General features: G+C 48.2%; 1 protein-coding gene and 1 long non-coding RNA gene across 6 annotated transcripts; one reads left to right on the forward strand and one right to left on the reverse strand.

Annotated features, from left to right (window-relative positions):
- Nucleotides 1-1,233: 1,233 nt before the first annotated feature.
- On the reverse strand, nt 1,234-5,508 carry ifi44g (interferon induced protein 44g). Of its 5 annotated transcripts, XM_071342653.1 has the most exons (9): nt 5,458-5,508; nt 4,417-4,593; nt 4,124-4,302; nt 3,453-3,522; nt 3,145-3,340; nt 2,797-2,949; nt 2,209-2,380; nt 2,008-2,108; nt 1,234-1,562 (listed from the first exon to the last, which is right to left on the reverse strand). In XM_071342653.1, exons 3-9 carry the CDS (start codon nt 4,299-4,301, stop codon nt 1,374-1,376), a joined length of 1,059 nt encoding a protein of 352 aa, XP_071198754.1. In that variant the 5' UTR covers nt 4,302; nt 4,417-4,593; nt 5,458-5,508; the 3' UTR covers nt 1,234-1,373. The 5 variants fall into 5 exon arrangements, with proteins under 5 accessions (XP_071198754.1, XP_071198756.1, XP_071198758.1 ...); XM_071342655.1 differs by lacking the exon at nt 5,458-5,508 and having other exon boundaries at nt 3,139-3,340; nt 4,124-4,246; nt 4,417-4,537; XM_071342657.1 differs by lacking the exon at nt 5,458-5,508 and having other exon boundaries at nt 4,124-4,246; nt 4,417-4,531.
- Nucleotides 5,509-15,823: 10,315 nt separating this feature from the next.
- Nucleotides 15,824-19,993, forward strand: LOC139540468 (uncharacterized). Its single transcript, XR_011668197.1, has 3 exons — nt 15,824-16,183; nt 16,282-16,352; nt 19,172-19,993. It is a non-coding gene; the product is annotated as an uncharacterized lncRNA (long non-coding RNA).
- The last annotated feature ends 645 nt before the right edge of the window (nt 19,994-20,638 follow it).

The raw sequence follows: 20,638 nt of genomic DNA on the forward strand, positions 1-20,638 counted from the left end.
GGTTTTTGCCTGCCATATGAGTTCTGTTATACTCACAGACATAATTCAAACAGTTTTAGAAACTTCAGAGTGTTTTCTATCCAATACTAATAATACTATGCATATATTAGCAACTATGACTGAGGAGCAGGCTGTTTACTCTGGGCACCTCTGTGCACCTTTCATCCAAGCTACTCAATACTGCCCCTGCAGCCATAAGAAGTTAAAAGAAGTATGTACGCTTACCACGCTGCGCCTTGGTCTCCTGTTTATGACGACCGTGACAACATCCAGGTGAGGGGAGTTCTTTACTAATTAATGAACTTAATTCATCAATCAAGTACAAGGGAGGAGAGAAAACCCGCAGACACTCGGCCATTCGTGGAATGAGTTTGACATGTGGGTTAGACGATTTTGATTGAGCTGTATATTTTTTTCTTCCATTTATTACCTAGCAACTACCTTCCATTGACCTACCATACAGCGAGAGTTTGGGCTCTGTTTTTAAGCCAGGGGATGTCTGAGTAGTTTTTTCACTGTTAGTTTTGCATAAATAAAATAATGCTACATTTTCAGTTATAAAACAGATGATTATTTATTTTTGATCAAAAGTATTGAGAATGGGCGTGGAGTGCGTGTACAGCTGTCACCTTGATAATGGCTACTAGGTATCTTATTACCAACGCAGTTGCCGGACAGTAGTAATTGTGTCAAGCAGGAGCAAATGGCACTGTCCCCTTGTTGTTGCCGTTCATGCCCTCCCCATTCAGTGGTAGACTGTATGTATGTATCAAGGTGACATCTTAATGGTTATCAATATTAGTTATTTATTGTGTAAGCTGCTATCCTTCTTGAAATAAATTCATGTGAGAGAAAAAAAATGGCCACGTTAGCTACCGCCAGCTACACGACTGTGACACCGAGTAGGAAGCACTTCAATTCGACATGAACATGGATTCAACACCCTGGTCACCGGTTTATCAACCGGTTTGTCAACTCGTTGTGTAGTCCAATCAGCCACACAAAACGGTCTTGAGTGAAAACAATTCTGGCCAATTAGCTAATTCGCTTTCCATACGCCCACTCCGGTCACTATATTGGGCTGCAGCTAACCATACTTGCTCACCTGTGCTGAGCTAACATGTTGTACCTATATACATGTGGCCAGTGACCCATAGCCCCTTGTGAGAGTGTCCCTATTGTACAAAACAGGTTAAAACATTCCTAGACAGACAACATGTACACCGTTCAAAATGGCTTTCACACATTTATTTTAGTCAAAGCAAGACTTCTGTAAAGAACTAGTTAAAAAGTTAACAATAGTGCAAGCAAGTCATAAAACATGATAAACATATGTAATGCATTTTTATATTAAATAGCATTTCACAGCCTTTTTAAAGAGACAGTTTAGGGTATGTTGCTGCACAGTCCTGGAAATGCAGATCCACGTATTGCAGGATGTGGTCCACAGCACTGAGCAGAAGGATGTCTGTGTTCTCATCAACGTCCAGCTCAGATGAGTAGTTCTTCACCGGGACGATGTAGGAGGTGGACATGCCAAGCAGAGCCCCAGCCTTGGTCATCTACTCACACATATACAGACACACACATTTGTTTTACTATCCTTGTGGGGACCAAACAATTGATTCCCATTCAAAATCCTATTTTCCCTAACATCTAACCCTTATCCTAACCCTAACCCTAACCTTGATACTAATCCTAACCCTAATTGTAACCCTAGCCCTGAACCTACCCCTAACCCTGATTCTAACCTTAACCCAAATTGAAACCCTAAACCTAACCCGAGCTTAAAATAGTATTTTTTGGGGGGGGACCGAAACATTTTTTCCCTTGTTTTACTATCCTTGTGAGGACTTCTGGTCCCCACCATGACAGTAAAACAAGTACAAAGACACACAAGTCAGTCAAGGATGTTCACAGTAGAACTACTGTTCATACAGAGTGGTTTAAATGTCAGATGTTCCAATAGCTGACTAACACGTCAATAAGGGGTATTATTGAGAGTACCGTCTGCTGAACGATCCGACTGTTGTACACCTGGGTGATGTCACGGGCGGTTTCCTGACACACCTGGTCCACGTGTGTCAGCAGTGCCACTTGATGCACACCTACAAAACACATTTGTTTCACACACTGTCAACTGACAGAATTGACCACAGTTCCTACAACCATTACTGCCATTGCTAAAACACTCCATCCTGTGCTCACCCAGGTCACTGATGTGTTCTCGGAGCTGTTGGAAGGTGGTGCCCAGACCTTTGGTGTAGCTGGACACTTTAGAAGCATCCACCACAAAGACGACACAGTGGACCTTGTCTTTAAGGGACGGCTTCTTCACATAGCCCACAGTCTCTGATCTCACAGGCTGCTCAGGACTGAACTGTAGAGGATGAATAAGAACATTAGTTTGGTTGTTCAAACCAACCAGCTGAGAGAGTATTTATAATATTCTCTACTGAACAGAGACATTTATATCAGGGGTGAGTAACTCCTATCCTGTGAGGCTGCCTGCATGAGTATGTTCCAACCCAGCACTATCTCCCCTGAATCATATTAGTGGTCTAAATTGCAGACTGTGATTAGTTGAATCAGGTGTGTTAGAACTAAACTGGAACAAAAATCGGCACACACTGTGTGTTAGAGCAGACCTGGAACACACTGTGGCCGCTGTTGCTCAACTCCGAGTTATATGAATGTTACACACACTGTGCCCCTGTAATTTTAACGTTGACATCCAATACTTGCACTCTGTCTTACACACAACGGTGGCACCTGTGTCCGTTCTCCCTCACGTACCTTGTGTCCCTCGGGTGCATGGCCTTTGATGATAGCCAGAGTGTCATGGAGGGTTAGTCCAGTGGTCTCCCCATCTCCCAGACCCATGACATCACACAGGACCAGCGCAGTAGGCTGCTCCGGACTCCGCCCACGGATGTTGAACAACTGGAGCTAAGATAGAGGACACAGACAGAATTATATGTGTAAGGATATACAATGTGGTTTACAATATGGAGTGATTAACAATAATAGTTTTTGTAACTTAACTAAATCTTTATTTATGCATGTAATTGATCTATATCATCCAGCACCAAAACTCCCAGTTTCTAACAAACTCAAATACTTTCTATGTTTTTTTACCTCTACCTTTTTGGTGAAGCTGGTAGAGGAAGAGCCAACCATGGCCCGGTTAGTGAATCTTCCTGTGAAGACTGACTGAACAGAGCTGATGAAGCTGGACTTGCCGGCACCGATAGGCCCCACCAGCAGAACCCGAGCCTCAGACAAATCCTCACAACCAGGCTTATAGGAACTGATAGACTTCATCAGGGTCTCCCTGCGACTGGGCAAACATTGGTCATTATCAATTAAATATGATTACATGGTGGATTGTTTAGAAGCCTAGTTGGTGTACATAGGTAAGTTTGAATGTATTGTTGTGATACCCTACTCACTCCTCAGTCCATGCCACCTCCCTCCATGGGGACTCCATCTTACTTTTCCACTGTTCTGCCCCTGGCAGGCCTAGAGTTGAGACAGTATAGTGTAAGAGCAAACTAATGAAAATCATGAATTATCAGGTAAGTGTAGTCTACTGGAAAGTGGCAATGAGTCTCACAGCACACAATAGGTGATTAAAGGTCCGGTGCAGTCAGTGCAGATTTCCCTGTTAGACTATTAAAGGCCCAGTGCAGATTTCCCTGTTAGACTATTAAAGGCCCAGTGCAGATTTCCCTGTGTTTTATATATATTTCCACTCTATAAGGTTGGAATAGTACTGTGAAATTGTGAAAATTATTATAATGCCCTTTTAGTGTACGAGCTGTTTGAAAAGACACCTTGAAATTGAGTGGAGTGGAATTAGTTAAAAGACTAATAAGAAAGACAGTTCTAAACCTCTCTGCCAATAACAGCTAGTTTTCAGTTTTCCCTTGCATACTCCCAGACAGTCCCAGCAAAATTCTTGCTTGAGAAATTGCTTTTTGCAAAGCTTTTTTTGTTTATTTTTGACCATTTTAATTGGAAACACTCTTGGAAACACTATTTTATATTGAGATAAAAACTGCTGCATTGGACCTTTAAGAAATTACTCCAACATCATGATAGTCAACACCTATTTGCTTACCTGCAAACCCCCCAGGTGCATTTATCACATTCTCCTTGCGGACTTTACTCGAGTCAGGTCTGCCGTCCCCTCCCAACAGGTCTGTTGCGAAAGCTATTGATGAAGGTTTCTCACCATGCAAAACTGGTGCAGAAAAATTCGGACAATTTCCAGATACCGTCCTGAAGTTGAAGGCCATGCTGTCAATGTAATAACATATTCATATACCATCATGCAACATTGAATTCTTAAAGCCAATGATCGTAATAAAATGAACATGGTTCAAAGATTAACTTAAAGTATACTATACAAACCTAGCAAGATTGCTTGGAGATTTTATCCACAACCAGCTGAGCCTATGAATCAGTTTGACCTGATAGTATTGTGTATCTGTTTCTCAGTAGACTTGTGGGTGTGTCTGTTGTGTGGAAACGAAAGTGAAATTTTGAAATCCCATTTCTACTTGTCTTTCCAGTAAAGCTGTGTTCAGCCTAGAGTAAAAACAAACCTCAGTTAACTCAACATGAACTTAGACTTTAAATAATTACAATAAGTCTATCATCATTTTATAAAGGTCAGTCTTGGACTAGCAGGAAGAGGGATGCAGCTGTTGGAAGCACAATCTATAACTGTTGTGGGTTCAGCAGGAGTGTTGCCCACATACTGAAGCTGAGGATCCAATGCTATCCGAGTTTCAGTATAGGCTACTCGTGTAGTGATTAGAACAGTGGCATTATCTTGAGAGACTGCCCGAGGATTATCCCACCATTGCCACCAGTGTATTAATTAAATGGAAAGTGCTCAAACTGCACCAACCTGTTGTGACAGGGAAATATAACTACCGCCCATGCTATATAACTAAGTCCAGTCCTCTAGTACTACACTCACATACTACACTTGCGTGAAATACTGAACTGATGCAACACATTTTCAGCAAGACACCATTTTCAATGAGACAGAAAAACAGACAATGAATAACCCATCGAAAAACTGAATCAGAAAGTTTGGGGCAATTATGCTGTATCCACATATTTTGCCTACGGACATGCTATTGTACACACAATATTGTATGTCATTCACAGTCCTCTATGTACAGTGCATTCAGAAAGTATTCAGACCCCTTGACTTTTCCACATTTTGTTACGTTACAGCCTTATTGTAAAATTGATTAAATAAAAAAATGTCCTCATCAATTTATACACAATACCCCATAATTGTAACGGCCGTCAATGTCGTTCTCCTCCTCAGACGAGGAGGAGCATGGATCGGACCAAGATGCGGAGTAGGAGGTATTCATGATTTTAATGACAAACCAACAAACACTACAAATTAACAAAACAATAAACGTGACTAACCTGCAACAGTCCTGTGTGGCCCAAACGCTAACACAGGAAACAAACACCCACAAAACACCAGTGAAACCCTGGCTGCCTTAGTATGACTCTCAATCAGAGACAAACGACACACACCTGTCTCTAATTGAGAATCATACCAGGCCGAACACAAAACCCAACATAGAAATAGAAAACATAGACTGCCCACCCAACACTCACGCCCTGACCAATAAAGACATACAAAACAAGAGAAAACAGGTCAGGAACGTGACATAACCCCCCCCCTTAAGGTGCGAACTCCGGGCGCACCAGCACAAAGTCTAGGGGAGGGTCTGGGTGGGCATCTGACCACGGTGGTGGCTCAGGCTCTGGGCGAGGTCCCCACCCCACCATAGTCACTCCCCGCTTCCGTATCCCCCTCCCAATGACCACCCTCCAACTCAACCCACCTAAATGAAGGGGCAGCATCGGGATAAGGGCCAGCACCGGGATAAGGGGCAGCAGCTCCGGGATAAGGGGCAGCAGCTCCGGGATAAGGGGCAGCAGCTCCGGGATAAGGGGCAGCAGCTCCGGGATAAGGGGCAGCTCCGGACTGAGTGGCAGCTCCGGACTGAGTGGCAGCTCCGGACTGAGTGGCAGCTCATGACTGTAGGGCAGCTCATGACTGTAGGGCAGCTCATGACTGTAGGGCAGCTCATGACTGTAGGGCAGCTCATGACTGGAGGGCAGCTCATGACTGGAGGGCAGCTCATGACTGGAGGGCAGCTCATGACTGGAGGGCAGCTCATGACTGTAGGGCAGCTCATGACCGTAGGGCAGCTCCTGACTGGCTGGCGTCTCTGGCAGCTCCTGACTGGCTGGCGTCTCTGGCAGCTCCTGACTGGCTGGCGTCTCTGGCAGCTCCTGACTGGCTGGCGTCTCTGGCAGCTCCTGACTGGCTGGCGTCTCTGGCAGCTCCTGACTGGCTGGCGGCTCTGGCAGCTCCTGACTGACGGACGGCTCTAGCGGCTCCTGACTGACGGACGGCTCTAACGGCTCGGGACAGACGGGCGGCTCTAATGGCTCGTGGCAGACGGATGGCTCAGACGGCGCTTGGCAGACGGATGGCTCAGACGGCGCTGGGCAGACGGATGGCTCAGACGGCGTTGGGCAGACAGATGGCTCAGACGGCGTTAGGCAGACAGATGGCTCAGACGGCGTTGGGCAGACAGATGGCTCAGACGGCGTTGGGCAGACAGATGGCTCAGACGGCGTTGGGCAGACGGATGGCTCAGACGGCGCTGGGCAGACGGATGGCTCAGACGGCGCTGGGCAGACGGATGGCTCAGACGGCGCTGGGCAGACAGATGGCTCAGACGGCGCTGGGCAGACAGATGGCTCAGACGGCGTTGGGCAGCCGGGCAGTTCAGGCACCGCTGGGCAGACGGGCAGTTCAGGCACCGCTGGGCAGACGGCAGACTCTGGCCGGCTGAGACGCACAATAGGCCTGATGCGTGGTGCCGGAACTGGAGGTACCGGGCTGAGGGCACGCACCTCAGGGCGAGTGCGGGGAGGAGGAACAGGGCTCTGGAGATGCACTGGAAGCCTGGTGCGTGGTGTAGGCACTGGTGGTACTGGGCTGGGGCGGGAAGGTGGCGCCGGATATGCCGGACCGTGAAGGAGGACACGCGCTCTTGAGCACCGAGCCTCTCCAACCTTACCAGGTTGAATGGTCCCCGTAGCCCTGCCAGTGCGGCGAGGTGGAATAGCCCGCACTGGGCTATGCAGGCGAACCGGGGACACCACCTGTAAGGCTGGTGCCATGTACGCCGGCCCGAGGAGACATACTGGAGGCCAGATACGTTGGGCCGGCTTCATGACATCCGGCTCGATGCCCAACCTAGCCCTCCCAGTGCGGCAAGGTGGAATAGCCCGCACTGGGCTAAGCACGCGTACTGGGGACACCGTGCGCTTTACCGTATAACACGGTGTCTGACCAGTACGACGCCCTCTCACTCCACGGTAAGCCCGGGGAGTTGGCTCAGGTAACCAACCCGGCTTCGCCACACTTCCCTTTAGCCCCCCCCCCAATAAATTTTTGGGTGAGCCTCTCGGGCTTCCAGCCTCTCTTACGTGCTGCCTCCTCATACCAGCGCTCCTGGGCTGTGGCTGCCTCCTTCTCCTCCCGAGAGCGGCGATTCTCTCCCACCTTAGCCCAGGGTCCTTCTCCGTTGAGTATTTGCTCCCATGTCCATTCCTCTTCTCTCCATTGCTTTTGTTCTTGCCGTCCTTCTCCAATCCGCTTGGTCCTGGTTTGGTGGGTGTTTCTGTAACGGCCGTCAATGTCGTTCTCCTCCTCAGACGAGGAGGAGCATGGATCGGACCAAGATGCGGAGTAGGAGGTATTCATGATTTTAATGACAAACCAACAAACACTACAAATTAACAAAACAATAAACGTGACTAACCTGCAACAGTCCTGTGTGGCCCAAACGCTAACACAGGAAACAAACACCCACAAAACACCAGTGAAACCCTGGCTGCCTTAGTATGACTCTCAATCAGAGACAAACGACACACACCTGTCTCTAATTGAGAATCATACCAGGCCGAACACAAAACCCAACATAGAAATAGAAAACATAGACTGCCCACCCAACACTCACGCCCTGACCAATAAAGACATACAAAACAAGAGAAAACAGGTCAGGAACGTGACATAACCCCCCCCCTTAAGGTGCGAACTCCGGGCGCACCAGCACAAAGTCTAGGGGAGGGTCTGGGTGGGCATCTGACCACGGTGGTGGCTCAGGCTCTGGGCGAGGTCCCCACCCCACCATAGTCACTCCCCGCTTCCGTATCCCCCTCCCAATGACCACCCTCCAACTCAACCCACCTAAATGAAGGGGCAGCATCGGGATAAGGGCCAGCACCGGGATAAGGGGCAGCAGCTCCGGGATAAGGGGCAGCAGCTCCGGGATAAGGGGCAGCAGCTCCGGGATAAGGGGCAGCAGCTCCGGGATAAGGGGCAGCAGCTCCGGGATAAGGGGCAGCTCCGGACTGAGTGGCAGCTCCGGACTGAGTGGCAGCTCCGGACTGAGTGGCAGCTCATGACTGTAGGGCAGCTCATGACTGTAGGGCAGCTCATGACTGTAGGGCAGCTCATGACTGGCGGGCAGCTCATGACTGGAGGGCAGCTCATGACTGGAGGGCAGCTCATGACTGGAGGGCAGCTCATGACTGTAGGGCAGCTCATGACTGTAGGGCAGCTCATGACCGTAGGGCAGCTCCTGACTGGCTGGCCTCTCTGGCAGCTCCTGACTGGCTGGCGTCTCTGGCAGCTCCTGACTGGCTGGCGTCTCTGGCAGCTCCTGACTGGCTGGCGTCTCTGGCAGCTCCTGACTGGCTGGCGTCTCTGGCAGCTCCTGACTGGCTGGCGTCTCTGGCAGCTCCTGACTGGCTGGCGGCTCTGGCAGCTCCTGACTGACGGACGGCTCTAGCGGCTCCTGACTGACGGACGGCTCTAACGGCTCGGGACAGACGGGCGGCTCTAATGGCTCGTGGCAGACGGATGGCTCAGACGGCGCTTGGCAGACGGATGGCTCAGACGGCGCTGGGCAGACGGATGGCTCAGACGGCGTTGGGCAGACAGATGGCTCAGACGGCGTTAGGCAGACAGATGGCTCAGACGGCGTTGGGCAGACAGATGGCTCAGACGGCGTTGGGCAGACAGATGGCTCAGACGGCGTTGGGCAGACGGATGGCTCAGACGGCGCGGGCAGACGGATGGCTCAGACGGCGCTGGGCAGACAGATGGCTCAGACGGCGCTGGGCAGACAGATGGCTCAGACGGCGTTGGGCAGCCGGGCAGTTCAGGCACCGCTGGGCAGACGGGCAGTTCAGGCACCGCTGGGCAGACGGCAGACTCTGGCCGGCTGAGACGCACAATAGGCCTGATGCGTGGTGCCGGAACTGGAGGTACCGGGCTGAGGGCACGCACCTCAGGGCGAGTGCGGGGAGGAGGAACAGGGCTCTGGAGATGCACTGGAAGCCTGGTGCGTGGTGTAGGCACTGGTGGTACTGGGCTGGGGCGGGAAGGTGGCGCCGGATATGCCGGACCGTGAAGGAGGACACGCGCTCTTGAGCACCGAGCCTCTCCAACCTTACCAGGTTGAATGGTCCCCGTAGCCCTGCCAGTGCGGCGAGGTGGAATAGCCCGCACTGGGCTATGCAGGCGAACCGGGGACACCACCTGTAAGGCTGGTGCCATGTACGCCGGCCCGAGGAGACATACTGGAGGCCAGATACGTTGGGCCGGCTTCATGACATCCGGCTCGATGCCCAACCTAGCCCTCCCAGTGCGGCAAGGTGGAATAGCCCGCACTGGGCTAAGCACGCGTACTGGGGACACCGTGCGCTTTACCGCATAACACGATGTCTGACCAGTACGACGCCCTCTCACTCCACGGTAAGCCCGGGGAGTTGGCTCAGGTAACCAACCCGGCTTCGCCACACTTCCCTTTAGCCCCCCCCCCAAGAAATTTTTGGGTGAGCCTCTCGGGCTTCCAGCCTCTCTTACGTGCTGCCTCCTCATACCAGCGCTCCTGGGCTGTGGCTGCCTCCTTCTCCTCCCGAGAGCGGCGATTCTCTCCCACCTTAGCCCAGGGTCCTTCTCCGTTGAGTATTTGCTCCCATGTCCATTCCTCTTCTCTCCATTGCTTTTGTTCTTGCCGTCCTTCTCCAATCCGCTTGGTCCTGGTTTGGTGGGTGTTTCTGTAACGGCCGTCAATGTCGTTCTCCTCCTCAGACGAGGAGGAGCATGGATCGGACCAAGATGCGGAGTAGGAGGTATTCATGATTTTAATGACAAACCAACAAACACTACAAATTAACAAAACAATAAACGTGACTAACCTGCAACAGTCCTGTGTGGCCCAAACGCTAACACAGGAAACAAACACCCACAAAACACCAGTGAAACCCTGGCTGCCTTAGTATGACTCTCAATCAGAGACAAACGACACACACCTGTCTCTAATTGAGAATCATACCAGGCCGAACACAAAACCCAACATAGAAATAGAAAACATAGACTGCCCACCCAACACTCACGCCCTGACCAATAAAGACATACAAAACAAGAGAAAACAGGTCAGGAACGTGACATAACCCCCCCCTTAAGGTGCGAACTCCGGGCGCACCAGCACAAAGTCTAGGGGAGGGTCTGGGTGGGCATCTGACCACGGTGGTGGCTCAGGCTCTGGGCGAGGTCCCCACCCCACCATAGTCACTCCCCGCTTCCGTATCCCCCTCCCAATGACCACCCTCCAACTCAACCCACCTAAATGAAGGGGCAGCATCGGGATAAGGGCCAGCACCGGGATAAGGGGCAGCAGCTCCGGGATAAGGGGCAGCAGCTCCGGGATAAGGGGCAGCAGCTCCGGGATAAGGGGCAGCAGCTCCGGGATAAGGGGCAGCTCCGGACTGAGTGGCAGCTCCGGACTGAGTGGCAGCTCCGGACTGAGTGGCAGCTCATGACTGTAGGGCAGCTCATGACTGTAGGGCAGCTCATGACTGTAGGGCAGCTCATGACTGGCGGGCAGCTCATGACTGGAGGGCAGCTCATGACTGGAGGGCAGCTCATGACTGTAGGGCAGCTCATGACTGTAGGGCAGCTCATGACCGTGGGGCAGCTCCTGACTGGCTGGCGTCTCTGGCAGCTCCTGACTGGCTGGCGTCTCTGGCAGCTCCTGACTGGCTGGCGTCTCTGGCAGCTCCTGACTGGCTGGCGTCTCTGGCAGCTCCTGACTGGCTGGCGTCTCTGGCAGCTCCTGACTGGCTGGCGTCTCTGGCAGCTCCTGACTGGCTGGCGGCTCTGGCAGCTCCTGACTGACGGACGGCTCTAGCGGCTCCTGACTGACGGACGGCTCTAACGGCTCGGGACAGACGGGCGGCTCTAATGGCTCGTGGCAGACGGATGGCTCAGACGGCGCTGGGCAGACAGATGGCTCAGACGGCGCTGGGCAGACAGATGGCTCAGACGGCGTTGGGCAGCCGGGCAGTTCAGGCACCGCTGGGCAGACGGGCAGTTCAGGCACCGCTGGGCAGACGGCAGACTCTGGCCGGCTGAGACGCACAATAGGCCTGATGCGTGGTGCCGGAACTGGAGGTACCGGGCTGAGGGCACGCACCTCAGGGCGAGTGCGGGGAGGAGGAACAGGGCTCTGGAGATGCACTGGAAGCCTGGTGCGTGGTGTAGGCACTGGTGGTACTGGGCTGGGGCGGGAAGGTGGCGCCGGATATGCCGGACCGTGAAGGAGGACACGCGCTCTTGAGCACCGAGCCTCTCCAACCTTACCAGGTTGAATGGTCCCCGTAGCCCTGCCAGTGCGGCGAGGTGGAATAGCCCGCACTGGGCTATGCAGGCGAACCGGGGACACCACCTGTAAGGCTGGTGCCATGTACGCCGGCCCGAGGAGACATACTGGAGGCCAGATACGTTGGGCCGGCTTCATGACATCCGGCTCGATGCCCAACCTAGCCCTCCCAGTGCGGCAAGGTGGAATAGCCCGCACTGGGCTAAGCACGCGTACTGGGGACACCGTGCGCTTTACCGCATAACACGGTGTCTGACCAGTACGACGCCCTCTCACTCCACGGTAAGCCCGGGGAGTTGGCTCAGGTAACCAACCCGGCTTCGCCACACTCCCCTTTAGCCCCCCCCCAAGAAATTTTTGGGTGAGCCTCTCGGGCTTCCAGCCTCTCTTACGTGCTGCCTCCTCATACCAGCGCTCCTGGGCTGTGGCTGCCTCCTTCTCCTCCCGAGAGCGGCGATTCTCTCCCACCTTAGCCCAGGGTCCTTCTCCGTTGAGTATTTGCTCCCATGTCCATTCCTCTTCTCTCCATTGCTTTTGTTCTTGCCGTCCTTCTCCAATCCGCTTGGTCCTGGTTTGGTGGGTGTTTCTGTAACGGCCGTCAATGTCGTTCTCCTCCTCAGACGAGGAGGAGCATGGATCGGACCAAGATGCGGAGTAGGAGGTATTCATGATTTTAATGACAAACCAACAAACACTACAAATTAACAAAACAATAAACGTGACTAACCTGCAACAGTCCTGTGTGGCCCAAACGCTAACACAGGAAACAAACACCCACAAAACACCAGTGAAACCCTGGCTGCCTTAGTATGACTCTCAATCAGAGACAAACGACACACACCTGTCTCTAATTGAGAATCATACCAGGCCGAACACAAAACCCAACATAGAAATAGAAAACATAGACTGCCCACCCAACACTCACGCCCTGACCAATAAAGACATACAAAACAAGAGAAAACAGGTCAGGAACGTGACAATAATGACAAAGTGAAAACAGGTTTTTAGACATTTTGGCAAAAATACCTTATTTACATAAGTATTCAGACCCTTTGCTATGAGACTGGAAATTGAGCTGAGGTGCATCCTGTTTGTATTGATCATCCTTGAGATGTTTCTACAACTTGATTGGAGTCCACCTGTAGTAAATTCAATTGGTTGGAAATTATTTGGAACACACACACCTGTCTGTATAAGGTCCCACAGTTGACAGTGCATGTCAGAGCAAAAACCAAGCCGTAAGGTCGAAGCAATTGTCTGTAGAGCTCCGAGACAGATGTGTCGAGGCACAGATCGGGGGAAGGGTACCAAACAATTTCTGCAGCATTGAAGGTCCCCAAGAACACAGTGGCCCCCATCATTCTTAAATGGAAGAAGTTTGGAACCACCAAGAGCTTCAGAGTTCCTCTGTGGAGATGAGAGAACCGTCCAGAAGGACAATCATCTCTGCAGCACTCCACCAATCAGGCCTTTATGGTAGAGTGACCAGACGGAAGCCACTCCTCAGTAAAAGGCACATGACAGCATGCTTGGAGTTTGCCATAAGGCACCTAAATGACTCAGACCATGAGAAACAAGATCCTCTGGTCTGATGAAACCAAGATTGAACTCTTTGGCCTGAATGCCAAGCGTCACATCTGGAGTAAAGCTGGCACCATCCCTATGGTGAAGCATGGTGGTGGCAGCATCATGCTGTGAGGATGTTTTTCCGAGGCAGGGACTGGAAGACTAGTCAGGATCGAGGGAAAGATGAATGGAGCAAAGTACAGAGAGATCCTTTATGAAAACTTGCTCCAGAGGGCTCAGGACCTCAGACTGGGACGAAGTTTCACCTTCCAACAGGACAACGACCCTAAGCACACAGCCAAGACATTGCAGGAGTGCCTTCGGGACAAGTATCTGAATGTCCTTGAGTGGTTCAGCCAGAGCCCGGACTTGAACCTGATCGAACATCTCTGGAGAGACCTGAAAATAGTTGTGCAGCGACACTCCCCATCCAACCTGACAGAGCTTGAGAAGATCTGCAGAGAGGAATGGGAGAAACTCCCCAAATACAGGTGTTCCAAGCTTTTAGTGTCATACCCAAGAAGATTCAAGGATCTAATCGCTGCCAAAGGTGCTTCAACAAAGTACTGAGTAAAGGGCCTGAATACTTACGTAAATGTGATATTTCAGTTTTCCTGTTTTTGCTTTGTCATTATGGGGTATTGTGTTTAGATTGATGAGGGGGAAAAAACAATTTAATCAATTTTAGATTAAGGTTGTAACGTATCAACATTTGGAAAAAGTCAAGAGGTCTGAATACTTTCCGAATGCACTATAAATTAACCCATCCCAACAATAAAGTACAATAGATGAGAGCCTAAAGGTAATGCTGCCTTTGCAGACTGTGATAGACGCACATCTGAAGTCAAAATGGTCTAATGAGTTTTGTGTACAACATGTTGGAAGGCAGTTCCTCTGTGATACTCAGTTGGACTAACAAACATAGCCTACCTTCTCTCCAGAGAAACCTCAAGTAGAGTCTATACAGTAAGGCAGTCTGGGATTGAATGCTTATTTTCCATCATCTCACAGAATAGAGCACTGAATTAGGCCATGAAAGGGATAACGAGAATCATGTTATACTTGTCAGTCATTCAAAATGGTAAGTCAATTTCACAATAACAATCTCAAAATGGTTAAACATCATAGGAAACATTATTTTGAAATAACCAGATTGAGTGTTTGTTGGTTGTGATCCGCAAGGCATTTAAACGCTTTACTGTCGGATACAGTACCCTACAACCATTTAGTAATTGTGACACTATGTCTCTGTGGAAGTTCAGTAGGCATATTATTAAAACATTATGAAATGTAATGCATTTTTTAAACAGAATTGATTACGGGTTGTTTCTAGACCGGGCCACTGTCTTTAGGCCTATATGACTTGCCTTCTTTGACATTCTGTTATGACTTCTACAGGTCTACGTTTGGGAGAATCCCTGGGTGTATCACTGAAGAGCTTATCAGTGAAAGTGGGGGAGGATGCCATTCTGGACTGCCTTCTGTCCAGTAACTGTAGGTTGGCCACTGTAAGCTGGTACAAGCAGAGTCCAGGAGAGAGGATTGAGATAGTACTGAGCTACCCCCTGACCATCACCTCCCATCTGCTCTACGGTCAAGGCTTCCATCCCAACATGTTCACTGTCCAGACCAACGATAGCAGCCCATTTCACCAGCAGCAGTTAGTGATCCATGGATCTAAAGAGAATGACATGGCAGTTTATTACTGTGGACCTACAGAAGGACTTGAGAGAAACAACAACTGATTTGTAGAGATGAATGTAAGGTATACTATGTAATAACATTGTACTGTATCTACAGATGTAGGATCTTAATTTGATAACTCTTTTGTTGCTGAGTATTTTCCTGCATAGCAGGAAATGCAAACTTGTAGTTTATTCAATGTTTAAAAAGGCTTCTAAGGCTTGTAATTTCCACTTTAACATTTCTGACTGATTTGCCGTAAAAAAAATAATTGTCAACCCCTACCAAAAATATCCATTAATTACGATCCACATAATAATTCAAATTTCCAGTTGCTGCAGGATTATTTTCCTGTTGTAGCAAACTGGCTCAAATTAAAATCCTGCATCTGTATAAGGTACTCTGTAATGGCCTTCCAAAGCAACTCCTAATAAACTCTCAGGTTGATGTTGTTGTTTTGTTATTGCCATGTTCTGAGAGTGAATATTTCTTGTGGGTTGACTAACAGTATAATGGCAAAAGGAGAAGTAAAGTTAAGCCTCTTGTGGTTTACCACAGACAATCCTCATTGTCAGAATCCCCCCAAATACTCCAGAGTGGGCAGAACTGGAGAAGTCGTACATGAGTCTACATTTGTTTCAGACACAACCACGCGTGCCAGTCCTTCTTGTTTTTCTATCCTCCTACAAACTGAATAAGTGATCTACTTGTTTTGAGCCTGCGATAGAAGGGGACAACACGTGCCTTGGGAAAAAACTCATGTTCCACCCAGATAGTTTTTCACAACATTTCCTCTTTGCACCGGTGTCGAGACCAACTTAGTTGTGAGAAAGTCTGTATCTTTAGAGGAGATAGCAATATGACTGTATCATTTATTGATATTCTCCTAATTAGTGATTAACTGACGGTTTTTAGCAGGATTGGGCTAAATGCTCAAATAAAAACCTGAGGTGAAGAACTATCATTCCCTGCAGTAGAAGTCCATGTGAGAGGAGAGAGCTGTATGATACTAGGAGGACAAGACACCAATAATCTCAAGGGACTCACAGCAGTTGGGCTTTTCTCCTCTCTAGAGCACCAACTGAAACAGACAGAATGAACAGAGCACGAGGACGGTGTTTCACTTTACTACTACTACTGGGGTAACTTTCAGCTCAACTTTCAATCCAGATTGCATTGTAGGTACTATGTGGACTTTTGCAAAAGTTCTGATGATAATTATGGTCATATTTTTCCTCAGGTGTGTACATGGGAGCAAGTCTCCTCAAAGGGAGGTGGTATTCAGTAGAGGGATCCAACTCTTTGTTGAAGGTAAGCTAGAATTAAATCCCTTTTGCATGAATAAAAAGGCTAATTGTTATGTACACATTCTCCCACAACGCAGGCCACAATTGGGTCATTCCACCAATTCGGTGCCTTTTGAGAAGTGTTCCAAAAAATGTTTGATTTCAAGTAATTTTAACATTCTGTCATAAAGAGCCACTCAAATCAATTGTCACATGCTTTGCAGACAACAGGTGTAGACTAACAGTGAAATGCTTACTTATGGGTCCATGTCCAACAATGCAGAGTTAAAGCTAAGATAAAACATTTAATAACAAATTGAAAAAGCGACACAAGGAATTAATATACAGTGATTAACAAATAACAGTGAGTAAAAAATAACATGGCTAAATACAGGAAGTAGAAAATACCATGGCTATGTATAGGGAGTAGAAAATAACATGTCTATCTACATACAGGGAGTAGAAAATAACATGGCCGTATACAGGAAGTAGAAAATAACACGGTTATATATATACAGGAAGTAGAAAATAACATGGCTACATGCAGGGAGTAGAAAAGAACATGGCTATATATAGAGAGGAGAAAATAACATGGCTATCTATACAGGGAGTGGAAAATAACATGGCTGTCTATAGGAGTAGAAAATATAATGGCTCTATATAGGAAGTAGAAAATAACATGGCTATCTATATACAGGGTGTAAAAAAGCAGCATGGCTGTATACAGGAAGTAAAAAATAGCATGGCTATGTACAGGAAGTAGAAAATAGCATGGCTATCTATACAGGGAGTAGAAAATAACATGGTTACATACAGGGAGTAGAAAATAACATGGCTATATACAGGGAGTACCAGTACCGAGTCGATGTGCAGGGGTACGAGGTAATTGAGGTAGCTATATACTGTACATATAGGTAGAGGTAAAGTGACTAGGCAACAGCACTTGTTCATTTTCATAAATGACTATAGTAAGTGCCAATAAAACTCGACAGCTTGAAGTCCTAGACTCTGGACATGATTTACCTCTGGTTAGTTCAGCCATTCCTATGGGGGCAATTCATGGGGAAAGTGCCTACAAAAATACGCCATTACTATTGCTCTCTATTAAGTGCCAAATAAAGTAACAACGTTAACTGTAACACGGTTGAGGATTTCATCTGAAATCAGCCATAAATCCCCTTGTACAGTTGGGATTGAAAGCTTGTTGTGTGAAACAGGGAGTGGCAATTGCATGCAAGCTTTACCATCAAAAATGTTTTTGTTAAAAAATGTCTAGCCCATCCATCTATGGGTAACAGGGTTGATGTGTTCTGCTCGACCCGCTCAGTTTTCCCCCACAACACCAGACAATTGCCAAAAAAGAGCAGAACCAGCTCACTAGCTTTTACACTATGATTGGAAAATTAGATGTTCAAAGTTTCTTATGAAAAAGGAATAGTTAAGGGAATAGTTTCACCATATTAAAACAAGAGTTCAGTTCACGTAACCGGGATGACCTTAAAATGAGGGATGGATGTAAATTAATCATAACAATAAATAAATTCTAATCTTCAGATATGGCTTTGTCAAAGCAATATAATAACTAGGAAACTTGGAGAAATTTTGGGGTGAAGTGGGTTAAAATATTCCAAGGTTACACAGGGTTGATGCTGAGTTTTGAAACTTTAGCAAATATTTATTCATATTGAAAATCTGATTGATTGATTTACTTAATTTACTATAATTTTAAGGACAGACGGAGGAGAAGAGAAGCAAGTACAGGGAGGGAACATTTAATAAAAACACAGACATGAAACAGAACACAGACAGCGTCTGGACAGGGGAAACGTAAACGACAATAATGCTGACACAGGGAACCAACTGAGGAATAGACAGATATAGAGGGGCAATCAACAAATTTGAAGGAGTCCAGGTGAGTCCAATGAGCACTGATGATGGTGACAGGTGTGCATAATGAAGGGAAGCCTGGCGCCCTTGAGCGCCAGAGAGGGGGAGCGGGAGCAGGTGTGACAGTACCCCCCCCCCCCTCTAGGGGTGCCAGCCGGCGTCCCAACTGGGCGAGCCTGACGGGCCAGCCGAGGCATGGGCGCTGGACTAGCCGACTGAGGCGTAGAAGCCCGACGAGCCGGCTGATGCATGGAAGGCGACGGGCCGGGTGAGCCGTGAAAGCCTGACGAACCGGCTGAGGCGTGGGAGCCCGACTAGCCGGCTGGGGCATGACGTGGGATGGACTGCCGAGCCAACCGAGGCAAGAAAACCTCTCGAGCCAGCTAAGGCGTGGAAGCCCGACGAGCTAGCTGAGGCATCCCCGGTTCCATCGGCGACGGCACACGGACCCGATGTTACCAACAAAAACAAAAAACAAAGACTCCCTGATGCCTCCAATAGTGGTGTCGGACACGGACAGCGTCTGGACACGGGAAAAGTAAACTACAATAATGCTGACACGGGGAACACAACTGAGGAACAGACAGATATAGAGGGGCAATCAACAAAATGAAGGAGTCCAGGTGAGTCCAATGAGCGCTGATGCGCGTAATGATGGTGACAGGTGTGCGTAATGAAGGGCAGCATGGCGCCCTCGAGCGCCAGAGAGGGGGAGTGGGAGCAAGCATGATAATAATATAACAGGCTTTAAAATTCAATATTGGTGCACAATTTCTACTTAAAATATCAAAAGGACACAAAAGGCTCTCATTTCGTGGAACGACCCAATTGTCTGTATTTCAATAACATTTGTTCAAGAGATATACTGTAGTAGTTCCAAATGTTTCTAAACGTCTTTGGTTCCAACACCTTTCACCCCGAGAGCTTCATGCATGTTGATGTTCTTTCTCTCCTCAGGTTTGAACCCTTCTAATCCCTCTGTGCTAATCCTCTCCTCATTTGGGCGCAACCCTGGTGCCTCACCTACACTGGTGTGTGTACTCAGTGGTTTAAAAACACGTCATTTGGTGGACATCATTTGGTGGATCAACGACACAGTGGTAACCCCTGAGAACAATGCTATTTGGAGTTCCAGGGGAAGCGATGGCACGTACACAACTACCGGACTGTGGACTATGTCTGGAAAGGACTGGAATCCCTATAGTAACTATGAGTGTGGAACCAGACATGAAGGAAAGCATTATAGAAATGGTACACAGCCCTCGCTTTGCATGGATTTTACTTGATTACAAATATTTGTTAACCTATCAAAAAGTATCTGTACTTTACAGCCTCCTTAGCAGTTCATGTACAATCTTTACTATTATTAAAGTATTAATGTCATGATGTTTCTTGAGTATTTTAGTGAAAGATTATCTTTCTGGTTGCCATTACCATATGTTGACACTAGAGGGCGCTCACTGCCTGCAGTTGGAGGGGTTGTAGTGTTTGTGTTGAGTGATGGTAAAGTTCATATGCATGGCATCTGTTTCACATACTCACTGATTTCAACTGAGACAATGTTGCTCTTGTTCCTGGATGTATCTCTCAACAACAAGCTGTTATAGAAATGGTATAAAAAAGCTGCACTTCTTAATCATACCGTATGCACAAAGCTGAATACTCTTTAGTTTATGTTCCAAACAACAATTGTGTTTCTGTCAGCCCTCCTCTAAACATATTTTTGCATCATTTATAAGTTCATAATATCATCAATAAAATATAAAAAGAATGAACTAATCTGCATTGTACTTTCACATACAAACTCACAACCACTTCTTTATTTTGTCCTGGTCATGCGTTTGCTTATATTCTTGGGGCCACTGGTTGCTGTCTGATTCCTGTGAAGAATTAACCATAACACCCCAATTGCCATTATCAGCCAATGACCTTGCTGTTGGAGCTCAGCTAACTGCTTGCTGTGTCAGTAAATTCAGCAGATTTGGGCCACTTGTTGAAGAAACCTTGGAGATATGAGGATTTTCTGAATGGGAGATAGGATGGGAAAACGTGTATGTCGCGTGTCGTGTGTGTCTGTGAGCTGTTTCCAATTTGAAAGGCAACGTGTTTTGGCAGTACACTCTTAGGAAAAAAAAGTTATATCTAGAACCTTAAAGGGTTCTTCGGCTGTCCCCATAGGATAACTCTTTGAAGAACCCTTTTTGGTTCCAGGTAGAAGAACCCTTTTGGGTTCCATAAAGAAACATTTTTACAGAGGGTTCTACATGGAACCCAAAATGGTTCTACCTTGAACCAAAAAAGGTTAATCTATAGGGACAATGAAGAACCCTTTTGGAACCCTTTTTTCTAAGAGTGTATGTACCCCGTCCGATTCATCTCACTGCCAAGTCGTGGTGACAACATTGATGCAACCAGTGTGTGCCA

This window comes from Salvelinus alpinus, chromosome 15, assembly GCF_045679555.1.
Source record: "Salvelinus alpinus chromosome 15, SLU_Salpinus.1, whole genome shotgun sequence".
NCBI lineage: Eukaryota > Metazoa > Chordata > Actinopteri > Salmoniformes > Salmonidae > Salvelinus > Salvelinus alpinus.